General features: G+C 43.9%; 1 protein-coding gene across 13 annotated transcripts in view; it reads right to left on the reverse strand.

Annotated features, from left to right (window-relative positions):
- The window catches only part of SSBP3 (single stranded DNA binding protein 3), a 133,267-nt gene that overhangs the window by 3,517 nt on the left and 104,710 nt on the right, over positions 1-25,040 (reverse strand). For 4 of the 13 annotated variants that reach the window (XM_067535660.1, XM_067535662.1, XM_067535656.1 and 1 more), the window contains 9 exons: positions 16,890-16,949; positions 13,371-13,437; positions 13,196-13,272; positions 7,974-8,038; positions 7,782-7,830; positions 6,916-6,951; positions 6,266-6,320; positions 4,584-4,654; positions 781-859 (listed from right to left, as the gene is read on the reverse strand). In XM_067535660.1, the coding sequence (XP_067391761.1) occupies positions 781-859; positions 4,584-4,654; positions 6,266-6,320; positions 6,916-6,951; positions 7,782-7,830; positions 7,974-8,038; positions 13,196-13,272; positions 13,371-13,437; positions 16,890-16,949 (559 nt within the window). Of the gene's footprint in view, positions 1-780; positions 860-4,583; positions 4,655-6,265; positions 6,321-6,915; positions 6,952-7,781; positions 7,831-7,973; positions 8,063-13,195; positions 13,273-13,370; positions 13,438-16,889; positions 16,950-17,714; positions 17,796-25,040 lie in introns of all 13 variants that reach the window. The other 9 variants (XM_067535659.1, XM_067535661.1, XM_067535654.1 and 6 more) reach the window with 3 other exon arrangements.

A 25,040-nucleotide genomic window follows, 5' to 3' on the forward strand; every position in this document is an offset into this window, starting at 1 on the left:
CTGGCCTATCCCATTCAGTGCTGGAGCGTGCTGGGCATGTGCCTGGAACGCCAGCCAGAAACAGAAGGCTGTTGCTACTGCAGGGCATTGCTAGCAGCAGCAGGTCACAGCTGTGCTAATCCCACACCTCTTAACATTTACCTCTGCTAAAGGGAACGGTGGGGGGCCTCAGCTGCCTTGCCTCTGTACGCTGAGCTCCAGGGAGCTGAGTACTGCTCACCTGACTGCACAGCGCTGGGCACTCTTCCTGCACGGCAGGGTAATAATGGCAGGTTAGTTGCGGGGGCCTGGACTCTCTCTGTAGTATTCTGACATTGATCAAGCTAGAGCATAGTTCCTATAGTTCAGGACAATGTAGGAGACAGACCCGAGAGTGTAACGGGCCCTTCTGCTGCTTTCAGTTAAGCACAAACACTGTTTAAGTTTAAGCTGCTCTTCTGACTGAATCTACCATGCTGCTCCCGTGAGCTTGTGGCTAGCGTGCCGTGCTACAACGGAAGAGAGGAGTATCCAGCCATGTGGGCGGACAGGCGGGCTGACAAATGAGGGCCATGGGGGTTATGGGCCAGAGGGAACAGGGGATCCTCAGACCTCTGAACGCTCACAGTACACGTGCCTTCAAAAAAAATCACTAAGCTGCACGCCAGGGGCAAGGCAGGAAAAGCCACTCGACAGTAACATTTCCCTTACAGGGATCTAATCCTGAATGGCAAGTCAGCGTTAACGTCTTGTTACGGGTCAGGTCTAAGGTGCTTTCCGCTCAGCCTGCCTTGAACTTACCTAACGATCCATTCATGTGATGTGGTTCCATACCTCCCATGCCTCCCATCGGGCCATCAGAACCGGGCCCCATTGGGAACTGAGAAAGGAAACAACAGAAGATGTAAGCCCCAAATAAGAGACCCGTATTCCTGTCAACACGCAGCAGAGCAGCCCATTTACTGGTAACGATGGCCTTAAGACACAAAACAGAACGTTCTAGGATCCCAGTTCTGCCCAGACACAGAAAGGTGACTTTTCCCCCCAACCCAATGAGCCACATTCCTTGACAACTTAACCACCTCAGGAAAATTAGAGCAAACGTTTAGTTCGGTCATAAGGCTATGTCGACAGTGCAGAGTCCATGTCGGCACAGCTATGCCTGCCCGGCCCCCAGCATAGACACAGACTATGTGGAGAGGGGGAGTTTTTCTGCCGCCGTAGGAATACCACATCGCCAGATGACGTTAGCTATGCCGAAGGAAGCACTCTTCTGTCAGCATCCTTGTTGGCATAGCTACACCGTGAGGCAGTGCAGACTGTAATACTTTGGTCTAGCTCTAGTTGTTGGATTTGGTGTACGGGTGCTGGTGTAGCCTGGGATAGACAGGAGGTCATATTAGGTGATCTGGTGGTCCCCTCTGGCCTTCGACTCTCTTACTCCATGACTCTAGAGCTACCCAGGTATAAAAGTTTTAAGCGTAGACCAAGCCTACAACATGCAATGTGACTGCAAACACCCCGGGGCAGGAACTGTTCACGTGCGCAGGGCCTAGCCCACTGCAGGCACGGAGGGAACACAAGTAGAGATCTCTGCCCACATGGCAGGGCTCTGTCTAGTTTCACCCTCTGCGATCTCCACCATGAACCCTATTTACAAAGGAACTAACAGCTCTCCTCTGGGTTTATCAACAGTGATAAGGGAAGCACCTGGCCGCAGAGCTTAGTTTACAGAAGCCTCTGTTCCTGTGGACACCAGCAGCATACGTTCCCCCCCCCCACTCTGGGAAGAAATGTCATTGTGGCAGGCTGATGGGGGCAGAATCACAGGGGTATCAAGCAGACACTTCAGTCAGCCAAGAGACCCAACAGGGCAAGCTGGTACCATGCTGGGGTCAGGTACGACAGGGGAGGGACTCCTTTCTCCCATCTGGTTTAAGGCTCAAAAAGGTGCTTCCGGGGGGACTTCAATCCCCTCTTACAGAAACACGTCGTCACAAACACGTGGCAACGAGACCTGCGCTCAGATACGTGCACGAGGTCACCCTGTCACCCATCCTGCCCTGCCATCAGCAGATGCTCTGTCCCAATACGAACAGCAGTGAGAGTGGGGACGCGCATGCATGTGGGGGGTGATCCCCGGCTACCCTGTCGCAGCACTCAGCGCTAGCTCACTAGCACGATGGTTTTGTAGCTACTGTCCCTCCGGTGGACGCTGGCCCTGACAGCACAAACAGCCGGGAAGTGGTGTGTAAAGGGCACATCCTCCCACCAGCACATCCCCAAGTGAGCCAGCCACAACGCCACCGCCGTGGACCGGCAGGTGTTTACGTGCTGCACCCTACTAAGACTGGCTCACTCCCTTTAACTCCACTGTGCTTGTGACATCCTTCTCTGGCCAGGAGGGGGTGTTCCAAGCTCACTGCACACCACAATCCCCTCCAGCCCAAAGAGCGCACAACCTGACCCTTGCAAATCCAAGCCGCAGATCTCCCACCCAGACAGCGTATTCCAACCACCAGCTGAGGGAGCCAGCTATGCTTCGTTTCCTTACACCACCTCCCATCTTCCTCCAGTGCTGCTCCAGCCACATTTCCAGAGGCCAGCGAGGCGTCAGCATTATCTCCTTTGCTACATCCACCCCTGCGCCTCCCATGCTGTGACCATCATCCTTCTGTCTGTGGGGGGGGGAACGGATGGGCCTCCCTTGGGGGCCTACTAACACAGCTCCTTAAGTCAGCCAGGGGTCAAACACATCCCATCATTGGCCGTGCTCCTGACCCAAGAGAACAGGACTGGGGAATCTAACCCGGCCCTGCCATTTTCATGCTGTATAAGACCATTGAAGCTAGCTAGCTGCCTGCGTGCACCCTACAGTGCCAAAGGACACTCCAGGATTCAGGCCAACTGGCAGCCTCTGCTCAGGCAAGGCCCAGAGACCTGGAGTAACAGGCCTGCTAAAGGGCCGGATGGAGGTGCATTCTCCTCACTGCTGTACAGCTCCCTGCAAGTCAATGCCATTAGCTCCTCCCTTAACGAGCACCAAACCAAACGGGTTTCATGTGGAGCTGGAACGCTACGACGCAAACCCACGCTCTCGCACCACCAGTCCTTTTTCCACACAGATGGGTGTGATGTCTTCCTGCCCCCACTGCATTCTTCCTCAGCACTGATGGGACTGAGGGACTGTCACAGCTGGTCCAGCCACTGCAGTCACTTGCACAAGGACGCCAAACTCCCATGCTCCATACTGAACAGCTGCAGACTGTTGCAGCCAAAGCAGATGCAATAACGCATCAGCCCCTTGGAGTAGGGCCCACCCTCCTTGGGAGATTGGAAAGCATCGAGCACAGAGTGGGCACTTCCGGAAAGAAACAGGAAAGATTTATTTTCTCATCCTCACCACCTCGCTCATTCTGCTTCCCTGTTCCTAGATCTACAAAGATCACATGACTGGAAACGGCCAAGGAAGTTTCCATTCTAGAGTCACTTTACCTATGTAAGCTGAAGACTGAACAGAGTCAAAACCAGCAAACCTCTGTATAAACAGATATGCAGCCAACATGGGCACGAAAAAAAAACCCCAGACAGGTCAAAAAGGGGGTTTAGGAAACAACCACCACCTGACTGTTTTGTGTACCAAGCCGCAGCACAGAATGAAGCTTAAGGGCCCAGTTAAGCCCCTTCGAGTACGTCTACGCAGCAACCGAACACCTGCGGCTGGCCTGAGTCAGCTGACTCAGGCTCGCAAGGCGGTAAAATGGCTGTGTAGATGTTCAGGCTTGGGCTAAGATCCTGCAGAGGGGGTCCCATAGCCCAGGCTCCAGCCTGAGCCCAAACAGCTACACAGTCATTTTTAGTCCTGCAGCCCAAGCCCTGTGAGCCCCAGTCAGCTGACCCAGGCCAGCCACGGTCGTGCTGCAGGTCTTTTAATTCCTGTGTAGATGTACCCTTAAGGGACACCATCAACATGAAAAAACGAGCCAGTCAGCAACACCCCTCAGCCGAACAATGAATATGACCCCTTCTTTCTTTTTCTTCTTCAGTTTGTTGATTTGGGCTGTGATGGTCAGAGGAGCTCAAATCCCACTAACATTCAATTCGTCCTTTGAAAATCCCGAGCTTTTTGCATCTGACTGCACTGTGTGTCAAGTCAGTGTTGCTGTTCTCCTCTGAAGAGTCAGCTTCCCCTCTGGGGTGGGCTTTTGTTATTATATACACACACCCTTAGAGGGGAGGGAGGAAAAAACCTCACACAGCATCACAAACTACTCAAGCTGGCAGGGGCTCTCTGAAACAGGCAGTGCTCGGAACTAATTTTTGAAAATGAGCAGATTATGAATTGACTGTATCTCTTTAAATGTGACTGTTAACGAGACGCGTTGGTGACATGATCTTGACCAGAGCAGCATGAACTGCACCATCTTAATAAGCAAAAAAAATGAACAAAGTCGCTGAAGAGTTAATCACTTTTTGATGGTTTGTTTTATTTCTATTTTGTAACAAATGGCTGAAATCAATTAAACTGTTCTACCCTCAACTGATGAAGTTAATTATGATTTGTTATGGTATCTGATATGTAAATTATTAGAAAGCAGACTTACATTCGATCGACTGCCTCCAGGCGGTACTGGATTAATCATTGTGTAGATGTTGTCACTTGAATTTGTTGAATCTGTAGAACAGTGAAGCCCGGTAAGTCAGGGTGATTAATTCATTTCTTAATTAAAACAAACTCATGCCACTTGAACTCATTCTTTTGTATTTTATCACCTAAAATTCCCTTTAAGTACCACCATTTTCTGGCTAATTTGTATTTAATGAAGATTCACAAAGTTTTTAATCATAGAAATTCAACTGTGAAAATAATTCAACTACTGAGAATCACAGGACTTGCTCGGCAGAAGAAGTGTAGAAAGATAATTTGCTTCTCTGTGTCACGTAATACCTCAAAATTATCCAAAGCAACATTCTTACAATACCGGTATTAAAAACAAATCCCCAAAACAGTATGGGAAAGGAACCCGGATCTTTATAATGCACATGGTAACAGATAAATAATTTTAATCAAGTCACAAAATACAAATGCACACTTGTAATTTGTGCCACAGCGACTGGTGGTGCCCATTAACATATGGATTGTTTTATTATGACCTAGTCTGAAATGTAGGTCAGAGTTCTCATAAAAATGCAGAAGCAGAAAGACAGTCGTAATATTACATTTTAGCTCCACCCCTGCAGCTGTGGAACACCACAGTTACAGAGCAAGGCTACTTCCCTTGAGCCCACCCACCTGCCATCCCCTCCTATTGATCACTACAACAATTATTAAATCAGCCTTGCAAAATTGCCAGAGAAATTTACCACCCCCGATGCAGAATCTACATGCCCACCTTTATGTGGGGAAGGAGGTGGGGAGGGAGGGGGGTAAATCAATGTGGGAGATTTTACTCACCCATCCAAAAACCAAGAAATTTAGGGGTGGGGGAATTTGCCTACCCCTGGCAAGCAGATTTTTGCAAAGCTGTTTTCAAAAGCCCCTGCAAGTTCACATTATAAATCTCAACAACACAATGGCAACTTCCACAGCCTGACATGGCCTTTTTATGGGAGGAGGCAGAGATAAAATGTGGGGAGGAAGAAGGGAGACAGAAGCCTTTCTAGTAAATAGACTGGATTTTTGTAACTAATACATTTTTAACCATGGTTTGATTTTTTTATTTTTTATTTTTAAGTGCCAACAGAAGCTGGTTTCTAAACAGTACAAAATGACACCCTTGCTTTTTGTTTGCTAACCAGCATAAAAGGAAAAAAATAAATAAATAAATTCCATTTTTAATAAGGACGTTTTGTCAAAGAACAAGCAGCGTTTTGCACATTTCTAGTGAGGCATGTAAACAAGTCTGGCTCACTTTAGCACCGGGGGATTAAACACAAAGTGACTGCTGCTTGTCAGGGAAACAAATCTGGACATGGAGAAGGGCTCTCTCCTCTTCCCCATTTCATATATACTCACATGTGCCCCAGAGCTCCTCTCTTCTCCCTCCCCAGTTTTCATCCTCTTGAAACTCAATCCTCCAGTACATGGAGTTGCGTGGGGCTATGAATACAAAGCCCCATCCTAACCAACACCAAAAGCATCTTTCAATACTATTGCACATGATCAGGAATCCAATGGAGCAGCAGCTGAGCATGAACAGAGGAGTCGGGGGGCTGTCATTCAAAACATCCAGTAGGTTTGGGTTGTTTTTTTTAAGTGCTGAATTAATCTGCTGTTGAATTTTACCTGCAGGACTAGGCATGATCGGTGTTCCTGGAGGACCTCCACCACCAGGGGGCCCCTGTAGACAAGATTAAACACACATCAGAAACCACTGTGATAACATATACTGCAATAGGTCGGCAGGATCCTGCTGCTGTCAGCAACAATGTCTCACCTTGGTATTCAGCCAAGCATTAATCTCCTGCTAAAACCTTTGATGCACTCTCCTAGCCAAAGTGCAATTCTTTGTTTAAGCCTTGAGCAAAATCAGGATTAAAACCCCCCCCAAAACCCTAGGAAGTATTTGAGAGGTGGACGTGGGACAGAGGGGAAATCATTTTGCACGGGACGCCTTCTAAAACAACATTTTTTTTTTTTACGTTAACAGGCAAGGGAGGCTGTTCTAGGTATCCAGAAGACACATGGATTTCTAGAAACATTCTTACATCTTAGAATTTCTGCTTTCGCCAAGAATTCTGCACCAACACAGGAGCGTGGCTTCTCTACACACATTTAACTCACAGAGAATCTGTTCCGAATGTTTTATCTACATACACACGTGGATATACAAAGATTCAATGACCTATTACACACACACACACACACACACACACACACACACACGAAAACTGCCCATATATCTGGCTAGAAATAAGAACTCTGCCCATACTCACCACATATGTACCAGGCGATGAAGAGGAGTATGGAATCTATAAACAGATCATAGGAGATAATGTGAATATCTGAAACACAGCATTTCACCAACATCCCCATTTACACATTTAACTCTGCGGCCCACATCCCACTTTTTCAAACTAAAGCATAAATTAGGTTGAATTATAGTAGCGCCCATTCATGTCTTATAAATAAATACCCATGATGCACTGAATATACTGGCACACAATAGTTCACTTACCCCGTCCCCAAAAACCCTACTATTGGCAGGATACAAAAAGGCAAGAAAAATTAATGGTACAAGAGCAAGGTTGTGGGTGTTCTGCACTACAGACACATCTCTGGTCACCGAATGACCAAGTGGTTCAGGAAGATCCTGTGTCCTTTCTTCCCCCTGCACTTTTTTTTTTTTGTGTGCGCACACAGTGCTTCAAAGTATTGCACCCTTCCCCTGAATCACAAAGAAGTGGACAGAAAACCAGCTAAGGAACAGATTAGAACAAAGGAACACAACCTTAACTTTTAGGCTCACCAAGGTAAAGTAACCAAATTAATGGAGTGCTGAGCAACATAAACCTTTTCTCTGGTTAGTTAGGTGCTAGCACACCTAGTTGGGGAAGCTCTCTATGGTCTTCAGGCTGGTGAATGTTTGCCCGGGGGTTTGCCGACATTTAAACAGCTTTAACACTACTCTCCTGTCTTGATTCTCAGGCACTTCCATGTAACACTGTAGACTGGCTGGCTTTAAAGAGGAAGCTTTAGTAGGAAATTGTAGCAAAAGACAGGAGATGGAAGTCACATTTGAAGAGATACTCATCCACAAACTTTTGCTCTAGTCTAATACAGATAAGAGACAGACACTTACTGAATTAGCACTGCTGGGATTAGGCCATGGTCTACCAGCTCCCGGGCCCCTAGAGTTTAAATGAAAAAGAAAAGTTTTTTATACATGGCACATTGGGATACAGCATCAGAGCAATGCAGAAATGCGATTCCAAAGTAAGGGTCAAAGCCACTGTCAAACACCAGAGTTAAAGCATCATGGGTTTTGCCTTACATGTTAATTCCAGGCATGCCGGGGCCTAAAGAGTTGGGTGGAGGTCTCATTCCGCCGCCATAGTTCTGCAATGATAACCAAGGATCAGTCTACCGTAACGAGAAGGGAAACCGGAGAAGAAAAGAGAAGGGAAAAAAACAAACAAACAAAAACAAGAGGGTTAGTTTGTGAAAATGAACTTTAATAAAAAATTAGATGATGAACATACAAGCAATTAAAACCTTTAAAATAAACAGGACTGTGGTATCTTTCCATTGACTCTCCTTGGGGCTGTTACGGAATATAGAAGCCAGACAGGTTTTGCCTTAGGCTTTCCTATAGGAATTGCAGACTGGAGCACAGCACTGGTCTATCCTACGCCAGTACTTGGCTTTTGGGAGTGGCCCCACAGATACTTTAGAGGAAAAAGAATGCCCCAGCCAACTTTGCAACACAATGATTATTATGGAGGGGGGAAATTCCCTCCCAACTCCAACAGGCAAATCAGTTTCTGAGGGGGAATGAGATCCCATTGGGTTTTTTTTCTTCTTTTGTTTGGGGATGGAAGAACAGAGAAAAAGAAAGTAGCTGTTTGAAAGATTATTGCTACAGTGTAATGAACAAGCAATGGGATGCACAGAAGAAAAGACATGAACATTTGCAGGAGCTTTAGGAAAAGCAACCTGTCCTCCTAGGGTTACATCTCAAGAAAAACAAGATTGGTCTTAAAACTCACTACAGAACAGTGTGTACTTTAGACGTGCGCACAAAGGCAAACACACACAAACATATGTGCAGAGAGATTCATGGCCCACAGAGTCGCAAGGGAAGGGGCTCCTATTTTACTTAAAAAAAACATTCAGTCACCAAATCACTAACTGGCACCTCTTCATAGTCAAATCTGATGCTATGGCAGTAAATAAAACCTAAACAAATGGGGGGGGGGGGGGGAGAGAGGGAAGGGGACATGCAACACAGAAATGCTGTAAACACATCATCGGCGTTAGAACTCCCCAGCTCAGGCACCTGCCCTCCTTTCTTATGGCACCCTGGCTTTGCCTAGCGCAGGATTCTCTGATCAGTGTACCTGATCTTATAAGAACATATCTACTGTAATGTCAAGCCAGAGGATGCTGTGGCTCCAGGAGCAGGAGTCCTCATGCTGAATTTCTCTGCCTCTCTCCAAGTCAGTTGCCCATCACCAACGTATCTGGGCACATCGTTCGCAGTGTACATCAGCCTTGCTAAGTTCTTCTTGTCCATTCATTCAAGGGAAAACAGAATTAATTTCTTCTGTGTCTGGACCGATCTATTTCCCCAGCAGTTTTGCAAGGCTGGCTCAGATTGGAAGAAGCCGCCACTATCACACATGGTGCGAAATGCCCCAACCCAGCAAACCCCCGACTGTAAAAGGGATAAAGAGGAGACGGATGCGGACAGCCAGTAGCTGGGAAAACCTGTGCAGGTGCTTGATGAAAAGCCTGATCAAAAGGGTTCTCCCTGGATTTCTCTTTGTGCCTCTTGTGTTTGCGAATATTGCAGCGCAAGTAGTGGAGACCAGTGTTTCTCAACCTTTCTGATACCAGGGACTGGCTTGTTGCCCTCCTAAACTATGCCAGGGCGGTTCTCAGGGACTGGTGCCGGTCCACGGACCGGTCGTTGAGAAACACTGACTTAGACCAACCGCTTCAAAAACACAGGGGAATTCGCCATTCAAGGAGAGGAACAAAACGCATGCGGCTCTCAAGAGGCGGAAGACTCCCCAATTTTACAGACACACTTTGACTGCCACTTTTTCTCACTCAACAGGTGTCCTCCCCTCCCCCTCCCCCTGCTTGAGAGAGCCTGCAGAATCTCCTCCACTTTAACTTTACTACGCTTATTTCTGAGGGCCCATCTCAGAACAGCTGTCCTTCTGGGACTGGAACCGGACACAACTCCTATTTGTTCTCAGTCAAAGAACTCAGAAGCCAGCTACCCCATGCACACCTTTTGGCAGCATGGGGATAAACAGCAGCATAGACAGTGAGATGCTGGTTAGGCAAATAGAGTAAACACACTCCTGAACTCTCTGGGTATGTAACCTACTGGGCTCTTTACTCACCCAAGCCACCCCTCACCATCTACACTGCTAGTTTGAGCAGCATAGTGCCCCCCTGCTGGAGTCTTTCCCCGAAGCAGACTCCGGCAGGGGAACGCAACGGGAAAAGACTCCAGCAACTTCCCGCTGCCTCCCCCTGCCAGAGCCTTTCACTGACACGTGTAGCTATGCATTGCTGTGTGGACCCAGCCTGCTTTTCGCTGTGGCATGTAGCTACACATACCCTACATGTTGTCACAAGAGCTGGGCAGTGTAGACGTACTCAGCTGCTAAGAGGTTCTCATCTCCCTGCAAATCAGGGGATAAATGGTGTCTCCAGCAAAACTTGTTCGTTCCTAGGATTGGAAGCTGTACTTTATACTTGGCAGTGTAGTGCTCCAATAATTATTCGAATGTTTTCCCCATCCAATTAATTTTCGGTTGGCTTATTTGGGAAATTTGATTTATCACAAGACTGAGCATTATTCCCCCCTCCTGCTATCATATCTTTATTTGCAACTCAAAACACAACAGCGAGGTCAACAAAATGGTGTTGTAGAGGACAAATATTTCATTATGGTCCCAATTCAGCAAAGCACTTAAACATCTGCTTAACTTTAAGCATATGCTGAAGTCCAATTGTCCTCTTTGGAGTCAAGCCCATGCTGGCTGTGCTTTGCTGAACTAGGGCCCCTTATCGTATGCACACATGTACTTGTCGGGGGAGGAAAAGGGTTACCCAAAGAAATCATTAGTAAGTCTTAATTGATCAAATTTCAATGTCTATGCTGAATTGCTACATTAAAAAAACAGGTTAAAACTTTGTATTTTTATTAATTAGAGCTGCAAGAAACAGACAAACAGGCCAAAGGATTTTAAAGATGAGAGAAGGGGAAAAGCTGCTGCTGCGGTGTGAATGTGTGTGTCAAACTTCAGCAAAATGTCAATTAAAATGGGGACGTTATAAACCCTTGGAAGACAACGTTCAATAGAAGCACTGACAAATCTAATCTCAGCAGCACCAACAAAAGCCTTTATACTGTGCACAGAGTTAAAGCCATGATCATTTAAAAAAACAAAAAAAACCAAAACCAAGCGCTAGGAAGAGAGAGTTTAAAACATTATGCTAGATTGTAAAAGATGACTGGTTTTCAGTTAATGCCAGGTGGCTGATATATGGCTGCAGGTTACCTGTGGTCAGATAAAAATGTATTCCATACAAATGTCTATTAAGTAATCATTTTGGAAGGTCTCAAAAAACATGATTTGGAAAGGTACTGGGTGTACAGTGTGTGTATAATGATGCACAGCAAAAATGGTGATTCTTGTTCAGTGTTTTTTATTTCTTGCACGCACTAAAGCTTCCGAGCACTTGCTTCTATAGCATTTTGGGAAGACTCAAAAACGTGCCAAGCAGTTGATGAGACTGTACGTCCACTTTCACACGCTTGCACTTTTTAAAAGGAAGATTAAACGAGACGCTCTCACTGATGTACACACGCTGAGACTATTACAGCAAGAAATAAAGCCCTAGAATTCCACAACTTTTAATACCATCTGTGACCGAGAAAAACTTGCACAGTGCTTGATTAAAATGTAACAGCCATGGCAATCACCTTGGTTTGTCCAAACTGCAAAGAGCATCCAGAACTTTCATAGCACTCTTTGCTTGGCTGATGCAACCGCAACAGATGTGGGCTTTTGTAATCATACATGTGGGACTATTAAGAGCTTTGTACCCGTTCCTGACAGTGCCAGACCAATAAAATGTATAACAAAGCTACTGGAATCTGAGCTTGCCCACTAAGAATGCTTGGGACTTTTTCTGATCTGAGGTGTGGGGAATCCAGCTGAGTTTCACACCCATGCCTAAGGAGATGCAGATACATTTTTATTCTGTCAACTTTTCTTCCTTCTTGTTAATATTCAACAGTTTTTCAGAAGTTACGTCAAGTCATTTCTTAACTCTTCACACAAGACCCATTTAGCTTAACAGCCTGGCTGGAAAAACTGTGAAACACATTCTTTTACTGCAGGGTTAAACAGCACTGAAGACTCAACACAGGAAACAAGTCAGGGAGGATAAATCTACATCCTAGATATGGTAGTTTGTTGTTTAAAGTCTGTCACAAGGAATAAACAGGAGTGAGTCAACACAGTTTTCATTTTAACAAGCGAATTTGCATGCTGAAGAGAATATATTAACCTAGATCTACTTCATTTACTTGTAATTGGACTGGGTTCCCCCACCCCTTGGTCTGTATGTAGCCAAAGAGGGATTTGGCATCATTCAGAAACAATAGAGGATTTTTGTCTGATGTCAAGCTACCACACTCACTAGTGAAAATTCAGGGGAGAATGCTATTTTGTTAGCTTTTTTTTTTTTTTTTGAAAAAAATCTGAGCACACTTGAGTAATGCACATGCATAGTTCTTACTGCAAAGCAACCTAACAATTTAAAGTTTGCCGAAATGCCTGTGAAAGAACAAGAGCTTCTGAAATACACCTGGAAAAGTTACAGAAAAAAAGGTATCAGAGCGTTTCTGTAGCTCATGAGAAGGCAGGTGAGAGATCACTCAGCATGTCCCACTTTAGGGGAAAAAAAATCCCTAAAACTCAACAGCAAACTTTTCCGTCATCGAAAATCCGCAACCTCAAGTGTTACTTTAAACTGGGAGAAGAGAAAAGACAAGCATCATATTTTGTCCAGGAAACAAGGAATGGCTTAAATGCCAAAGAACTGAAATTGTCTATAGAACAGGAGAGGGAAGAAGAGAATGGAAGCTTTATGTCCTTGTTCTAAACACCGTACTTTACGTGGGCACTCCCTCTCTTACTTTTGCTGTCAAGTGTATCGAGGCAAGTTGGATAATGGATTCACCACCACTACATGGCCACAGCTAAACAGCATTGCCTCTGACTACAGAGCAAGAGGGGCTTCTGCAATATCCCTAATGCAGATGTTGAGCTCAGAAGGCGGGCTTTCCAGCTGCAGTGCGCTAATGTAAAATGCATTAGTGCTAATGGGGAGTAGGTGGAAAGAACTCCCAGCTCTTTAAGCCCTTAGAGATTGCTCGGATGATGTTTTGCTTCAAAACTGGATGAGGTCGTAAGATGTTGTTTGGCACGGGACAGGAGAGGAAAACGTGCTGCTTAAGTTTACCTGTGGCCCAGGACCCATGGGGCCCATCCCTCGTGGAGGATTCATCCTTTGAATTGGTCCGCCCATGTTAGGATGCCCTGTTGGGAGTAGAACCAATGAAGTCATTATAGCAGAGTAATAGTGTTTGACCAAAGCCAACAGCAAGACACCTTCAGTCAGCCTCGAGCATCTTTACCTTGTTGTCGTGTAGGGTCCATTGAATTGGGCAGCAATGGCTGTGTACCAGGAACAGCCCCGGGAGGCTAGAAAAATGGGGTGGGGGAAGGAAAAATAAGCTTTGAGATATGCAACCAAAACATGTAGTCTAAATTCCAGGCTTTAAGCACTTAAAGAATGCAAGTGACGTGGTATGTTTTCTGGGAAACGATGGACTCTTGTCATAATTTTCTATGCTTACACATAGTTCCTAGCTGTATCCCTCTGAGGAGCTATCTCCTATGACGTTTCTACAAATCACTGCAATTCCCTAACTTTGTTTTTATAACCCTCCTACTTTATTTCAACAAAGAGCCCTAAAAAAAACCCAGTTCCCTTCTAACCTTTCACACTACGGTACTAATGGTCAGATACCTAGCTTCTTCATGTAAGTAAATAGAGAGAGGATACCCATACTGCTGTCGGGGTGAGAGAAAGTCTGATCAAAGCACTTTAATGAAATGATACTGATGCCAATGTGATTTTGAGATATACACGTGGCAAATGTTATGTAAATATATTAAAGACATTTCATCTGCAAAGTTGATTTTAAAAATTCTTACTGAATAGTTTATGCAGATGTCCTCAGGAGTATTAAAAAATGTATATTTACTCATTTCCTAGTATCCAAAACACTGGCTATTTCTTTTTTCAAAGCCATACTCCACTTGGACAACAAATCTATTTTAAGTTCAAAAGATGACTTCCATGTACAGCTCAGAGCAGATAAAGGGAGAGAAAGAACACAGATATCATCTGCCTTGGGGAAGCAAACTGTAAACAATTTTGAAACACTGTTGCCTTTCTTTTATTTGAATACCAACATGAAATAGATCATGTTGTAAAAATGTAGAGACTCTCCAATAGGAAAGTCAGGCCAAACATCAGTGCTGTGAATGGAGGGAAGGTTTTCATTCCAAAACTTAAAGTACAGGTTTACACCTTGGGAGACAGAAGTAGGAAAGTAAAACTTTTCATATATGGTTCACATAACTATTAACACATTTCTCACCTGATCATAAATGCCTCATTCCTTGTTTATTTGGCCCTGTTGTAATGTTTTTGCACCTCTGGATCTCACCCAGTAACCTAACCAAGCTTTGTGTGAGCACATGTATATCTCAATGCAGCATTTTAAGTAAAAGTCAAATCAGTTTTACCCTCCTAATTAACTTAAATTATCAAGTGTAAAAAAACCAAAACCATGGAATGCTGAGATTCTGAAATTGCAATGTCACAAACATATCCCCTGGGCACAAACACTTCCAGTACATCATTGCAACTCGAGACTGAAAGGACATGGCTCCACCTAGATACTATTAGACAAAAATCAAAAAATTGTCCAACACAATATAATTTGCACAAGACTAATATCCATAGCACTTACAGACAGTCCAGCACCAGCCTTGTGCTGCCCATATTTCAGCAGCAAGAGCTCGGACTTCTTGCAAGCCTGAGTTGAAGGGATGTTGTAACACTGCACTTTACAAGTGGCGGCTTTCTGCATTTCACCTGGCCTGGATAACGCAGATTGCCTTGTCTGTTTAACTTCTGCTCCTAGTCAAATTCTCCTGCATTAGGTGGAAGCTAGAACCTCTAGCTAAGGAAAATCTGAACATGCCTGTCCACTCTTATGTAAGAACATGTGAAAAAATTGTAGAGTAGCCATTGTAGAGTTAGATTCTGGTGGGACAGGAGTGGGGTGGGGCTCTCTGGCCTGCATTGTGCAGGAAGTCAGACTAGATGATCATACTGGTCCCTTCCGACCTTAAAGTCTATGAGTAATAGTCTAAGCAGGGTGTCAAGCAGCTGATCTCATCCTCGGGTCTTCCATCTTTAGGAAGATCTGCTCAGCCACTTGACTCTAGTTCTCCTCCCTGTACCCTTTGTGCCAGGGACCAGAGGCAAGAGGCTGAGTATGTGATCAAGGTACTAACCAGGCTGAGGTCCTCCATTGTAAAGCATTCAAAAAAAAGTTACAGAGTTGTCTAAGGAATCAGTCTTTTTCCATGTGCAGGTTTTTCATTACAGTGCTGTGAGATTTCACTGGCACTGATGAGGAAAGGGATTCAGGGAAGGTGGGATGAGTTGTATAAAAGCTGGGTGGACATACCTTCTTCAATCCTCCCCATTCGCTCCCTACAGCCCCAACAGAAACACACACCACCCAGTCTTTATTGAAGGAGAAAACGGGACAGGCTTTTTCCATTTTTATTTTTAAAGATTCCCCACAGCACAGGGAAAGGCTGGAGTCAGAGTTTATACTGATTTAAACACATTATTAGAAGTTCCATCTTTTTTAGTACTTGGTAAGATCGTCTCTGTTTCTCTCTACCAACCTACCACTTTGGGTAGCACGTCTGTCCCTGGTAACTGACTCAAACTGACAAGCTGGTTGGCTGTTAAGACTGACTTTTCTTTCACAAGTTTTTCTTACAATCAGACAGCTCTATGCAGATACAGAAAACAAATGGATGCCTAAATGTTTCTAACAAAAAAAATTCTCATGTAAATCTGTGAGTGAATTCTGGTGACCGAAAGCGACAAGAGCCACTTACCACTGCAAAAGTATTAAAAATTAAATGGACTTTTCTATATCATATTCATAAAACACTGTCTTGTTTAACAGACAGCATAATGCACTAACAAGAGCATTATGAGGTTTATTTTAAAATGTCTTCCTTTGTTAACAGTAAAGTGACATGTTATTGGACTAGAAACTAAGCAGGTAACTATTTTTCTAAGTACTTATGCTACACCTTTCACTAAAAGTAATTGGTTAGATTCTTAGCATATGAACCCTCCTAGCATATGCCTCAACAGTATAAATTACAAACTAAATGCCACAATCATTCCTGCCCATAAAGCAGACATTTTGTTTTAAGCTGGAATAAGAAAGGATAAACACAACTAAAATTTTAACACTACAGCTGATCTAAACATTTTGGTGGACCATTTCTCTTAACAGGAATACATGCACTGCTTTGATTTTTTTTTAAATAGACTCCAGGGAAAATTTTCATTTTAAGCTAACTGTTGTAAAACATCATCAGTGGCACAACACAACTTTGCTTATATCAGCTGAAGCCATGGGAGAAAGTTAGGGCAAACTAAATAAAAAGTTGTGTGATCATAAAGGAGAACTCAGAACTGAGTAATACATGGAAGTTCTCAACAGGTAAGAAGCTGTTGGCAGTGGAGAGAACCCATTTCCTATGCCAGGTCCTAATATTTACCACATTTATGTGATTGAGTTTCTACCAGCAAATGGCTGCTTGAGACTTAATGCATTACAAAACCTCATGGAAAGAAGAGAAAATGTTTTGATAAAATTTGTTAATCAGTGAGTTAATGTTATTTGAATGACAGATACCACAAAAAGGTCTAAAAATATAACAAACCTCCAGCTCTGTGAAGCCTGGTTTTCCCCCACTGCCAAACAAATTTCAGTTTAAAATCCCCAACTTAACTCAGGTAACCAATGAAGGAAATACAATACCTGGTTTCCCATTCTGATGGGGGGCCGGGGACCTCCTGCATATCGCGGTGACATAAAAGGCTGTAATTATATAAAATTAGTTCAATGACAGGATGCACTCATAACATGGAGATAAAGAGAATTATTAAATTCCATACAGACTCTGGTTACAATCTAAAGCATTTGTCTGGATACATTTCTTTTTAAAAAGAAGTTGGTAAAAACAGATCACACTCCATTTTTGTATTTTTCATAGATTTATTTTTGTTGGCGAGACTGTTTAACATACTTGGACAGTACTATAAAAAGGCTGCTAAAATTAGTGCATGGGAGACCCTGAACATTAGACACTTTCCAAGTGGGGGTTGGGGGGGAGGGGGAAGAAAAAAAGAAAAGAAAAAGATAAATGAAGCAAAAAACCCAACCAACAACAACCCCCCCCTCCCCCCCCAAAAACGCAATGCCAAGTACCAAAAGCCAAGCATTTAAACCACGTATTTATATCAGTGCACAAATGCAATTTAAAAACCCAACACAAATTAACCAAGTTCTCACACTAGCATAGCTAGGTATATTTGAAACTCACAAATGACATTCTAATCCATTGTCAACTGAGCATACAAAAAATCGAGAGGAAACAAACATTTCATACTGGCGCTGGCATGATGCTGGCAGAATACATTTGAGGATCAGATTCCCAGCTGGTGTAAATCAGCAAAGCTCCTTTAGAATCAAAGGTGCTAGGCTGATTCATACCAGCTGACAACCAGACCCTCAGCAAGCTTAAAGAGCAAAATAGAATGCAAGCCCCATTATCAGTGCCCTACATATTTCTAGTGTCTTTACCTGACTGTGGGGTCCCATCATGCTGTTAGGATTGTGAGGTGGAGGCTGTGCGTGTGGCGAGGGCTGAGAACCAGGTGGTCCCTGTGAGGTCAGACAGTAGAAGGAGGTTATAGATTAGCACATGAAAGCGCAGAAAGAGCTACAAAGGATTTACTGGTGGATCTGTTTGTAGGGGAAGCCAGTCTCGTTTTAGCTGAGTTTCTATTCATTTGTAACTAAAAACAGTGAATAATGATATATGCAAAAAAAGAGAACATCTGTCAAAGCACACCAGCAATGGTACAGTAAATGGTTTAGAATTCAACCAGTCTGCAATGACAAATACATTTGGATACACTTTGAAAGAGCGTATATGGAGGAAAAAAAAAATCATCTTCCACTACCCTCCCATGCCTTCCTGAAGTTAGGAAACACCTTAAAGGGCTTCCTTTTGACTTGTGGATCAATGGTTAATACAAGGTATTAAAAATAGTGTAGAGGCAAAGATCTTGCTTAGAAGCACATCCTATGTTTGTGCCAGATATTTTTGAAGTGGAGGTCTAGTTTAGCTCCAATTAATGGATGGCACAGCTCTAATCCATTTCTACATGAAGGGCTGTGTTGTTACTCTTTAAAGAGGCAATATTCTTTCCCAAGACGAATTACCTAATGATGCAATTAAAGTTTCTTTTGAGTAAAACGATACTAAACATGTCTGGGGGAAAAAAGAAAGATTAGTTCATGTAGCTTTTAACACCGCAGTACAGCAGTTTGACATTTTTTGGGTTGAACACCATTTTTTTTTTCCCCGTTTAAAGCATGAAATGAAAGTTTGTTTGGAAAATGTGAGCTCTGAGCAAGAATACACTGATGCATGTTAATGTTAAAAAAAACAAAACCTTTTCAAGTCAAAGAACTTGTAATTGGTATAGAAAGCAAATAAGCCTTGTAAGTATGTTATGTGAAGCAGCTACACACTTCAGGAAAAGCAGAGCAGCAGATGTTCTATACCTGCCACGTTACTAATTTCAACAAGTGTTCGCCTTCTAGCTGCTGCCAGCAATGGCATGGTTTGTTACCATGAGCAATTTTCTTAATTAACAGACATTAATTAGCCATTTAGCAATTTTGCAAGCATTTGTTTAGCAGCTTTCCTAAACATGAATACCACTGTGATAATGGTACTGATTAGAGGGGTCCCCTAATTAACAGTACAGGGAAGGAAAATTGAAATCACATAAATTAAAAAAGGAGGGGAAGTTAATGAAGGCAGGACATTTGCACCTGCAAATCTTTTGTACTACAGAAACTTGAGTGCAATGTAAATAAAGTAAGAGGAATTTTTTTTTTAAGTGTTCCCTAGAAAAAGACAGCCACAAAGATTAAAACAGAAATAGCCTACTGTCAATCTTCCAAGCTTAGTTTATATGCTTATATAAATTAACCTCTGTTGCATTAACTGCATATACATAACTAGTTCTACCTTGTAATTTATAACTAGTACAGAAAAGCAAGAATAATTCTCTTGCCTCTCCTAGACCCACTGCTCTGGGCAGAAGTCATAACTCAGAGCTGTAAGGCTCCACTATCACTTTTTAAAAAAGCCTCTGAATGATCCCCCTGCTGGCATATTTGCAGAACTGACCACACCCTCCAGCAGAGAAACCCTTCCAAAGTAGAGGAGACAAGGCAATTTGAATCAAAACATCAACCATTCTATTGATTTCACTGGGACATTTCAGGTCCTTTTAACATTCCCTCCCTGAACTAAAATAGGAGAAAATCCCATAATAAACAAAATATCTATTCAATACTAACTAGACAAGCACAGGGAATGGGGTCTGTCCAGAGCAGTGGATCTCATTAGGAAAAGTCAGTCACAGGCAAAAAAAAAAAAAAAAAAAAAAAAAAAAGTCTAATTTTGCCTCTCTTCTGTGATGGATCCACTATGCTAGACAGAAGTCAAACCTCAAGGGAAGTAGCCAGCAGTGATCACCATCCACCAATCACACGGGGAGAGTAAGTTCGGCTCTGGATCCTGCGATTTACAATATGCAGGACTGCGGGGCCTATGAAGAGCTTCACTGAAGTCTATGAAATCTACCTACATGCTGCGAATTGCAGGACTTAAGTTTAGTGAATAAGTACAAAGAATGGTCACTACAAATCAAAAAGAAAAAAAAGGTGATTGCGAGTCAAACGAAAGACACCACAAAGAAACCCTCGCTAGTTAAAACTGCCTCAAGATTAAAGAGATCCTTCATGATGTACATTCAGATAGGTTTGAGCTCCAAAATGACTACTTCCCAGAAGTAGTATTTTCTCTCTCTGTCTAGATTGCACACCACTCCCTCCCTCTTCATCCTGAAGAGCCTGTTGCCCAAATACTGTATTCAAAGATAAAAGACCATCTCAATTTGGTAGCACTCTGGGAAAGAAGGAATTGACCACACGTTAGCAGTCCTGTAGGTTTCTTCCTAAAAGGGCTGATGTTTCTCCATCCGACAGCTTGCCTTGCATCTTTGGCAGAATGAACCCCCATTTCTACAGCGTTTCCTGATGCGCTGATTTATCTGCCTGGGAAATGGGATCATTTGATCTCCGTGGCAAAGCAAGAGAACGTAGCCTTTCAAGAGGATTGCCAAATGCCACAAGCAAGGCATTAGATCTTTCTCCACAGATGAGAATGGTTCAGATAGAAATTACTGCCCAGACCACTTCCTGAGAATGAAAGTGCATTTCTAAATAGCAGAAAGGCTTCTGACTGATAACAGGAAAAGGAACTGACTGCTTTAGGTGGAGCCCAGTGTTCTAAATTGGGCAGCAGCTCTCAAACTTTCCAGACTACCGTAGCCCTTTTAGGGAGTCTGATTTTTCTTGTGTAGCCCCAAGGTTCACCTCAACTTGCTCACAAAACCAGACATGAAAATACATAAGCGTCCCAGCACACTATTGCTGAAAAGTTGCTCACTCTCTCATTTTTTACCGTACCATCATAAAATAAATCAACTGGCATATAAATATTGTGCTTGCGTTCCAGTGTATAGGATACAGAGCAGTATAAAGCAGTCATTATCTGTGGCGTAGTCAGTACAAACTAAAAGTTCATAGGGTTTTCTATGTAGCCTGTTGTAAATGCAGGCAAATATCTAGATGAGTAGATGTACCCCCTGGAAGACCTCTGCGTGCTCCCAGGGTTACACGTACCCCTGGTTGAAAACCACTGATCTAGGGCTGTCCTGTGAACCCGCCTAGCCAGAGACTTGTGAATACAGGTCTACAAATGAAATAAAAAGGAACTCTGCTCACTTAACCCACCTACCAAACCGAAAGCCAGGCGAAAGGAGATCCAGAGAGCCAGGAAACAGACACCAAAGACGGCTGTTTGAAAGGAGGGTTAGTGAGGGCCAGTTGCACTACCTGAAAAGATCCTGGTTCCCTGAGTAACCTGATCAGTAGGCAACTGGTAGCTACTGCCACACCTATGGTGAGAAATATCAGGACGCAAGCAATGACTTCACCAGGAAAGAATAGGGCGTGTGGCACAGCGATGACGGCGTCACTGTGATGAGACCAACCTCAGTGCGCTCCTTTTCAGACCTTGGGCAAAAAGCCTTCTTTAGGGAATCCTAGCCTGGCTCCTGGGAAAAAGGAGAGGCATTGTGCATTGGCCAGGACTACTGCTGATACCAGAATCTCCGTGTGACCCAGTAAATCCAAGAAAGCAGCAGGAGTTGAGATCAGGAAGCATCAAGGAACCATGACGTACCAGGCCTTGCTGCGTCTGGAAGAACACACCGTTTCCTGCTGGACTCCCCCCTTACTGGAACTTGCCTGCAAGCTGCGTGGCTGTATTCAGGCTCTGCAGGGGGTGTAGACCAGCAATATTCTGCTGCTGTTCCCCAGGGAGTCCCAATCCATCTGCCAGCAAAGCGGGGGGGGGGGAGGAGGAGGCGGCTGGCTTGCTGTAAGGCCGGATGCTGTTACTGGAGGGGATACAGGCCAGCACCAAGTGCTATGACTGCCTTGGTGAGCCTCCTGGAGTACCCTGCACAGTAGGAGGTGGCAGACGCGGCTTGCCCTGGTGTGTGCCAATGGGGGTGGCAGGGAGGAGTGCTTGGGGAAACTCGGTGTCCACAAGCACTGCATTTCAAATGCAGAAGCGCCGATCTGCTAGGGCTACTCAACCACAGCCAGGGCTGGGGGGGTGTCAACCTTCCTTAAAGTGCTTCCATGAAGGGTCTCTCCCAAAAGCCAACCTGGGGTGAGGGAATTGCAAAGGGGAAAAAAAAAAACCAGGCACCTCATTTCCCAGCGGAAAAATCCCCGGAGAAAGGTTCTGTCACAGACAGAAAGGGAAACACCAGCTCACCTCCAGGCAAGGAGACGGGGGAGGGTGCAGTCAGCCCAGCAAATGCTCCAGCGGGAGGGCTATCCAGTTAAGTGAAAGTGGCACCGTCACCGTTCCGCTGCATTGGCCAGACTACCCGAGAATTATTGTCTCCTGCGCATCGCAGTGGGCTCATCCCAGAGCAACACAGCTTCAGTAACAGCATTGCTAAACCACCCTTTCCCACCAGCTGAGACATCCAGCTGCATTACCAAACTGGGCTGATACTATTCTTTTGTATTAGTGCTTAAATCGGGAATGGCAAGTCTCTATGCAAACCTAATGGTGTTACACCCGAGATATGCGGCTTCGCTGCATATCTAGGGGATTTCAAGGTTTTCACCGTCTCTAGGGTATGGCAGGTTTTCACATGGAGAAAAGGAGCTAAAAACCTGGCACCACCTGCAGGGGAGTCTTAGTAGTAGTTCACCGACACCATTCCTGTCAGAGCAGCAGAATACCTGGAGTGAGAGGAGGAATGGGCCAACAGACTGAAAACGTACTACAATTTTCCCTACCATCAGGATGTACTCCTTCTTCAGTCTGTGTGTCCACGGAGAGAGAGATGAAACTCATTAATGTTTACATTTAAGCTGCTTTTTAAAAATGAAACTAAAAGACGCATTTCTTGTTTTGCTATGCATCTCAGCAACACCTTCTGACTTCATCTTAAATGGACTTTGGTTTCGGAGCAGAATAGTCTTATTGTTAATTGTACAAGGTATGTGTGTGTGTGAAGATCATTATCATTCCTAAAAGCATCATTACGTAACTGCTACAGGAAATCCAGTGGTTTCCCCCAAATGCGAGTATCTCCTTTTGGAAAAATCATGGTGGCTAGTGACTTTCAATAAAAAAATTAATTAATTAAATCTTTCAAGAAAATTCTAGCCAGTTAACATATATGTCCAAATAGTCATTACATCCCTCCAAAAGGGAAGGAGCTCTGAAAAGAATTGAGAATCGCCAGTGTCCTGCCTGAACACTGATTTCAATAGAATCTGTAACCACCTGTCTATGGTTGAAGCTGTTACCGGCAAGAATATTTCATCCACAGTGTGGAGAAGGACTAGAAGCGGCACATGAGACCAGCACTGCCGAAGCGGTGCAGAGAACAGCATACACACTGCAAGAGTTTCAAACGCACCCGTCACTGAATTGCCTTGAAAAACAAAGCTTCACTTTCACTACAGCAGAGTTAAGCGCCCACAATACGGTTATGAATCAGCTTCTGCAGAAGAACAGTTTGCTATGTAACAGCGGGCAAGTGGGTGTGGATAACACACATTTAGGGCATTGTTGTGAAGCAAATTGAAATTTTGGAGCTATGATTATAACCTTAAGACCAGGAAATTTATTTCACAGAGTAAGTGCTTCAGAGAAAAACATCAGCAATTTGACAGAGAATGAATACACCGCACAGCCTTCAAATTAGAAGTGCAACTTTGGTTTTTGCCAGTGAAATGCATCAAATGTGGATAGCGTGTTTTTCCCCTTAAGATGCTGACTACCTCCTTCTAGCAAGCCTACTTATCAAATAGTTTAGACAGTTGGACGAGGACACAGACTGCTTACAGCTGGGTTTGAGAACAGTTTCAGATACTCTTAAGCAGGGCTTATAAACGGGAGTTAGACGCAGATATTTGAAAACATTGGTTGCTCGATGTGGAATTGGCTGTTGCTTGGGTTTTCCCTGTTTGGTCTTTTGACTCTTCCATACCTAATGGATGCATGAAGATATATTCAGCTCACACTCAACTAGCGCTGGCTTCTCCCCTGGTGAAGTGTTACATGAGAACAATCATCTGGGACAAAGCAAAGCAGCAGAGGTTAAAAGCGACACTTGCCTGCATGAAGCCAGCACGCTGTCTGAGAGGCGTGTCACCCTCCTCTACACGCCCCCCCATCCCCATTAAATGGAAAGGGCTTAGAGTGATTCTGCCCAAACTGCTGGTGTTAATTAAAAGGGGGAGATCAATTTCTGCTTTTAAATAGAACTAATCAGCAAGCAGACCCTTACAATTCACAACAGCACATCTCCTCTGAATTCCTCCAAAGAAAAGCTGGTTTTAGAATGGGATCTGTCTGCACACTTCCAAACAGGCATGGTCCTTTTTTCTGGTACAACTTGCTTAATCTCCAGAAAGTTCAAAATTTGCCAAAATACAGCTCAGTGTAAAGAGCAGAAGCGGTTAATTGAGTCCTTTCCAAGAAGCTCCAAACCTCCCCCACCCTTTTGCAATAGACAGACAGTAATGACCCTGTGCGAGCTGCAAGCACATGAGAAATTGTAACATACTCCCAGGAAATTCAAGACTTTGTGAAACATTTTGTTGGCAAGTGGCACACGGCAGTAAATCAAATCCTCATGGCTGCATTATTCTTCAATAGTAATGCTCATGACAGCTACTTCTGGATAATGTAACTGCAGATGTACAATTTATGCAAACATCTCAGCAAAGGCTGCATGCTCTTTCAACTTGTTATGCAGCATGGGAGGAGCTGAATGTTTTCAAATGGCAACAACAAGCATCTGAAAATGTTAGCTACTTCCTGTCTGCTACCATGGGGCCACTAAATCCATTGTGCTCAAATTAAACTGCAACCTTCCATTCTACCTTCTTTTGCTCCCTCACATCCCGATCCCTTCCAGCTTTTACAGCACAGCTTAAGATTTGTACTTAACTTTTAAAAAATGCAGAACCTCTGGATGTTGTTATCTCTAAATATTTGCAGATGTTCTATAACCAAGGAGAATTGCATTTCAACCAAGAGTGCCTGCTGGATCTTTATTTTCTTCCTCTCTCTCTCTCTTTTTATTTAAACAATTGTTCTTTTGGTTATAAATCAGTGAATTCATCTGACTGATCACAATGGTTCAAAAACAAAAATAAAATAAAAATGGAATGCTTTAAGGAGACGATGAACAGGCTCCAATCAGGGGAACCAATGCTTCT

This window comes from Emydura macquarii, unplaced genomic scaffold (genome assembly GCF_026122565.2).
Source record: "Emydura macquarii macquarii isolate MOO-44397 ecotype Brisbane River unplaced genomic scaffold, CSIRO-AGI_Emac_v2 contig_3506, whole genome shotgun sequence".
NCBI classification, from domain to species: Eukaryota; Metazoa; Chordata; order Testudines; family Chelidae; genus Emydura; species Emydura macquarii.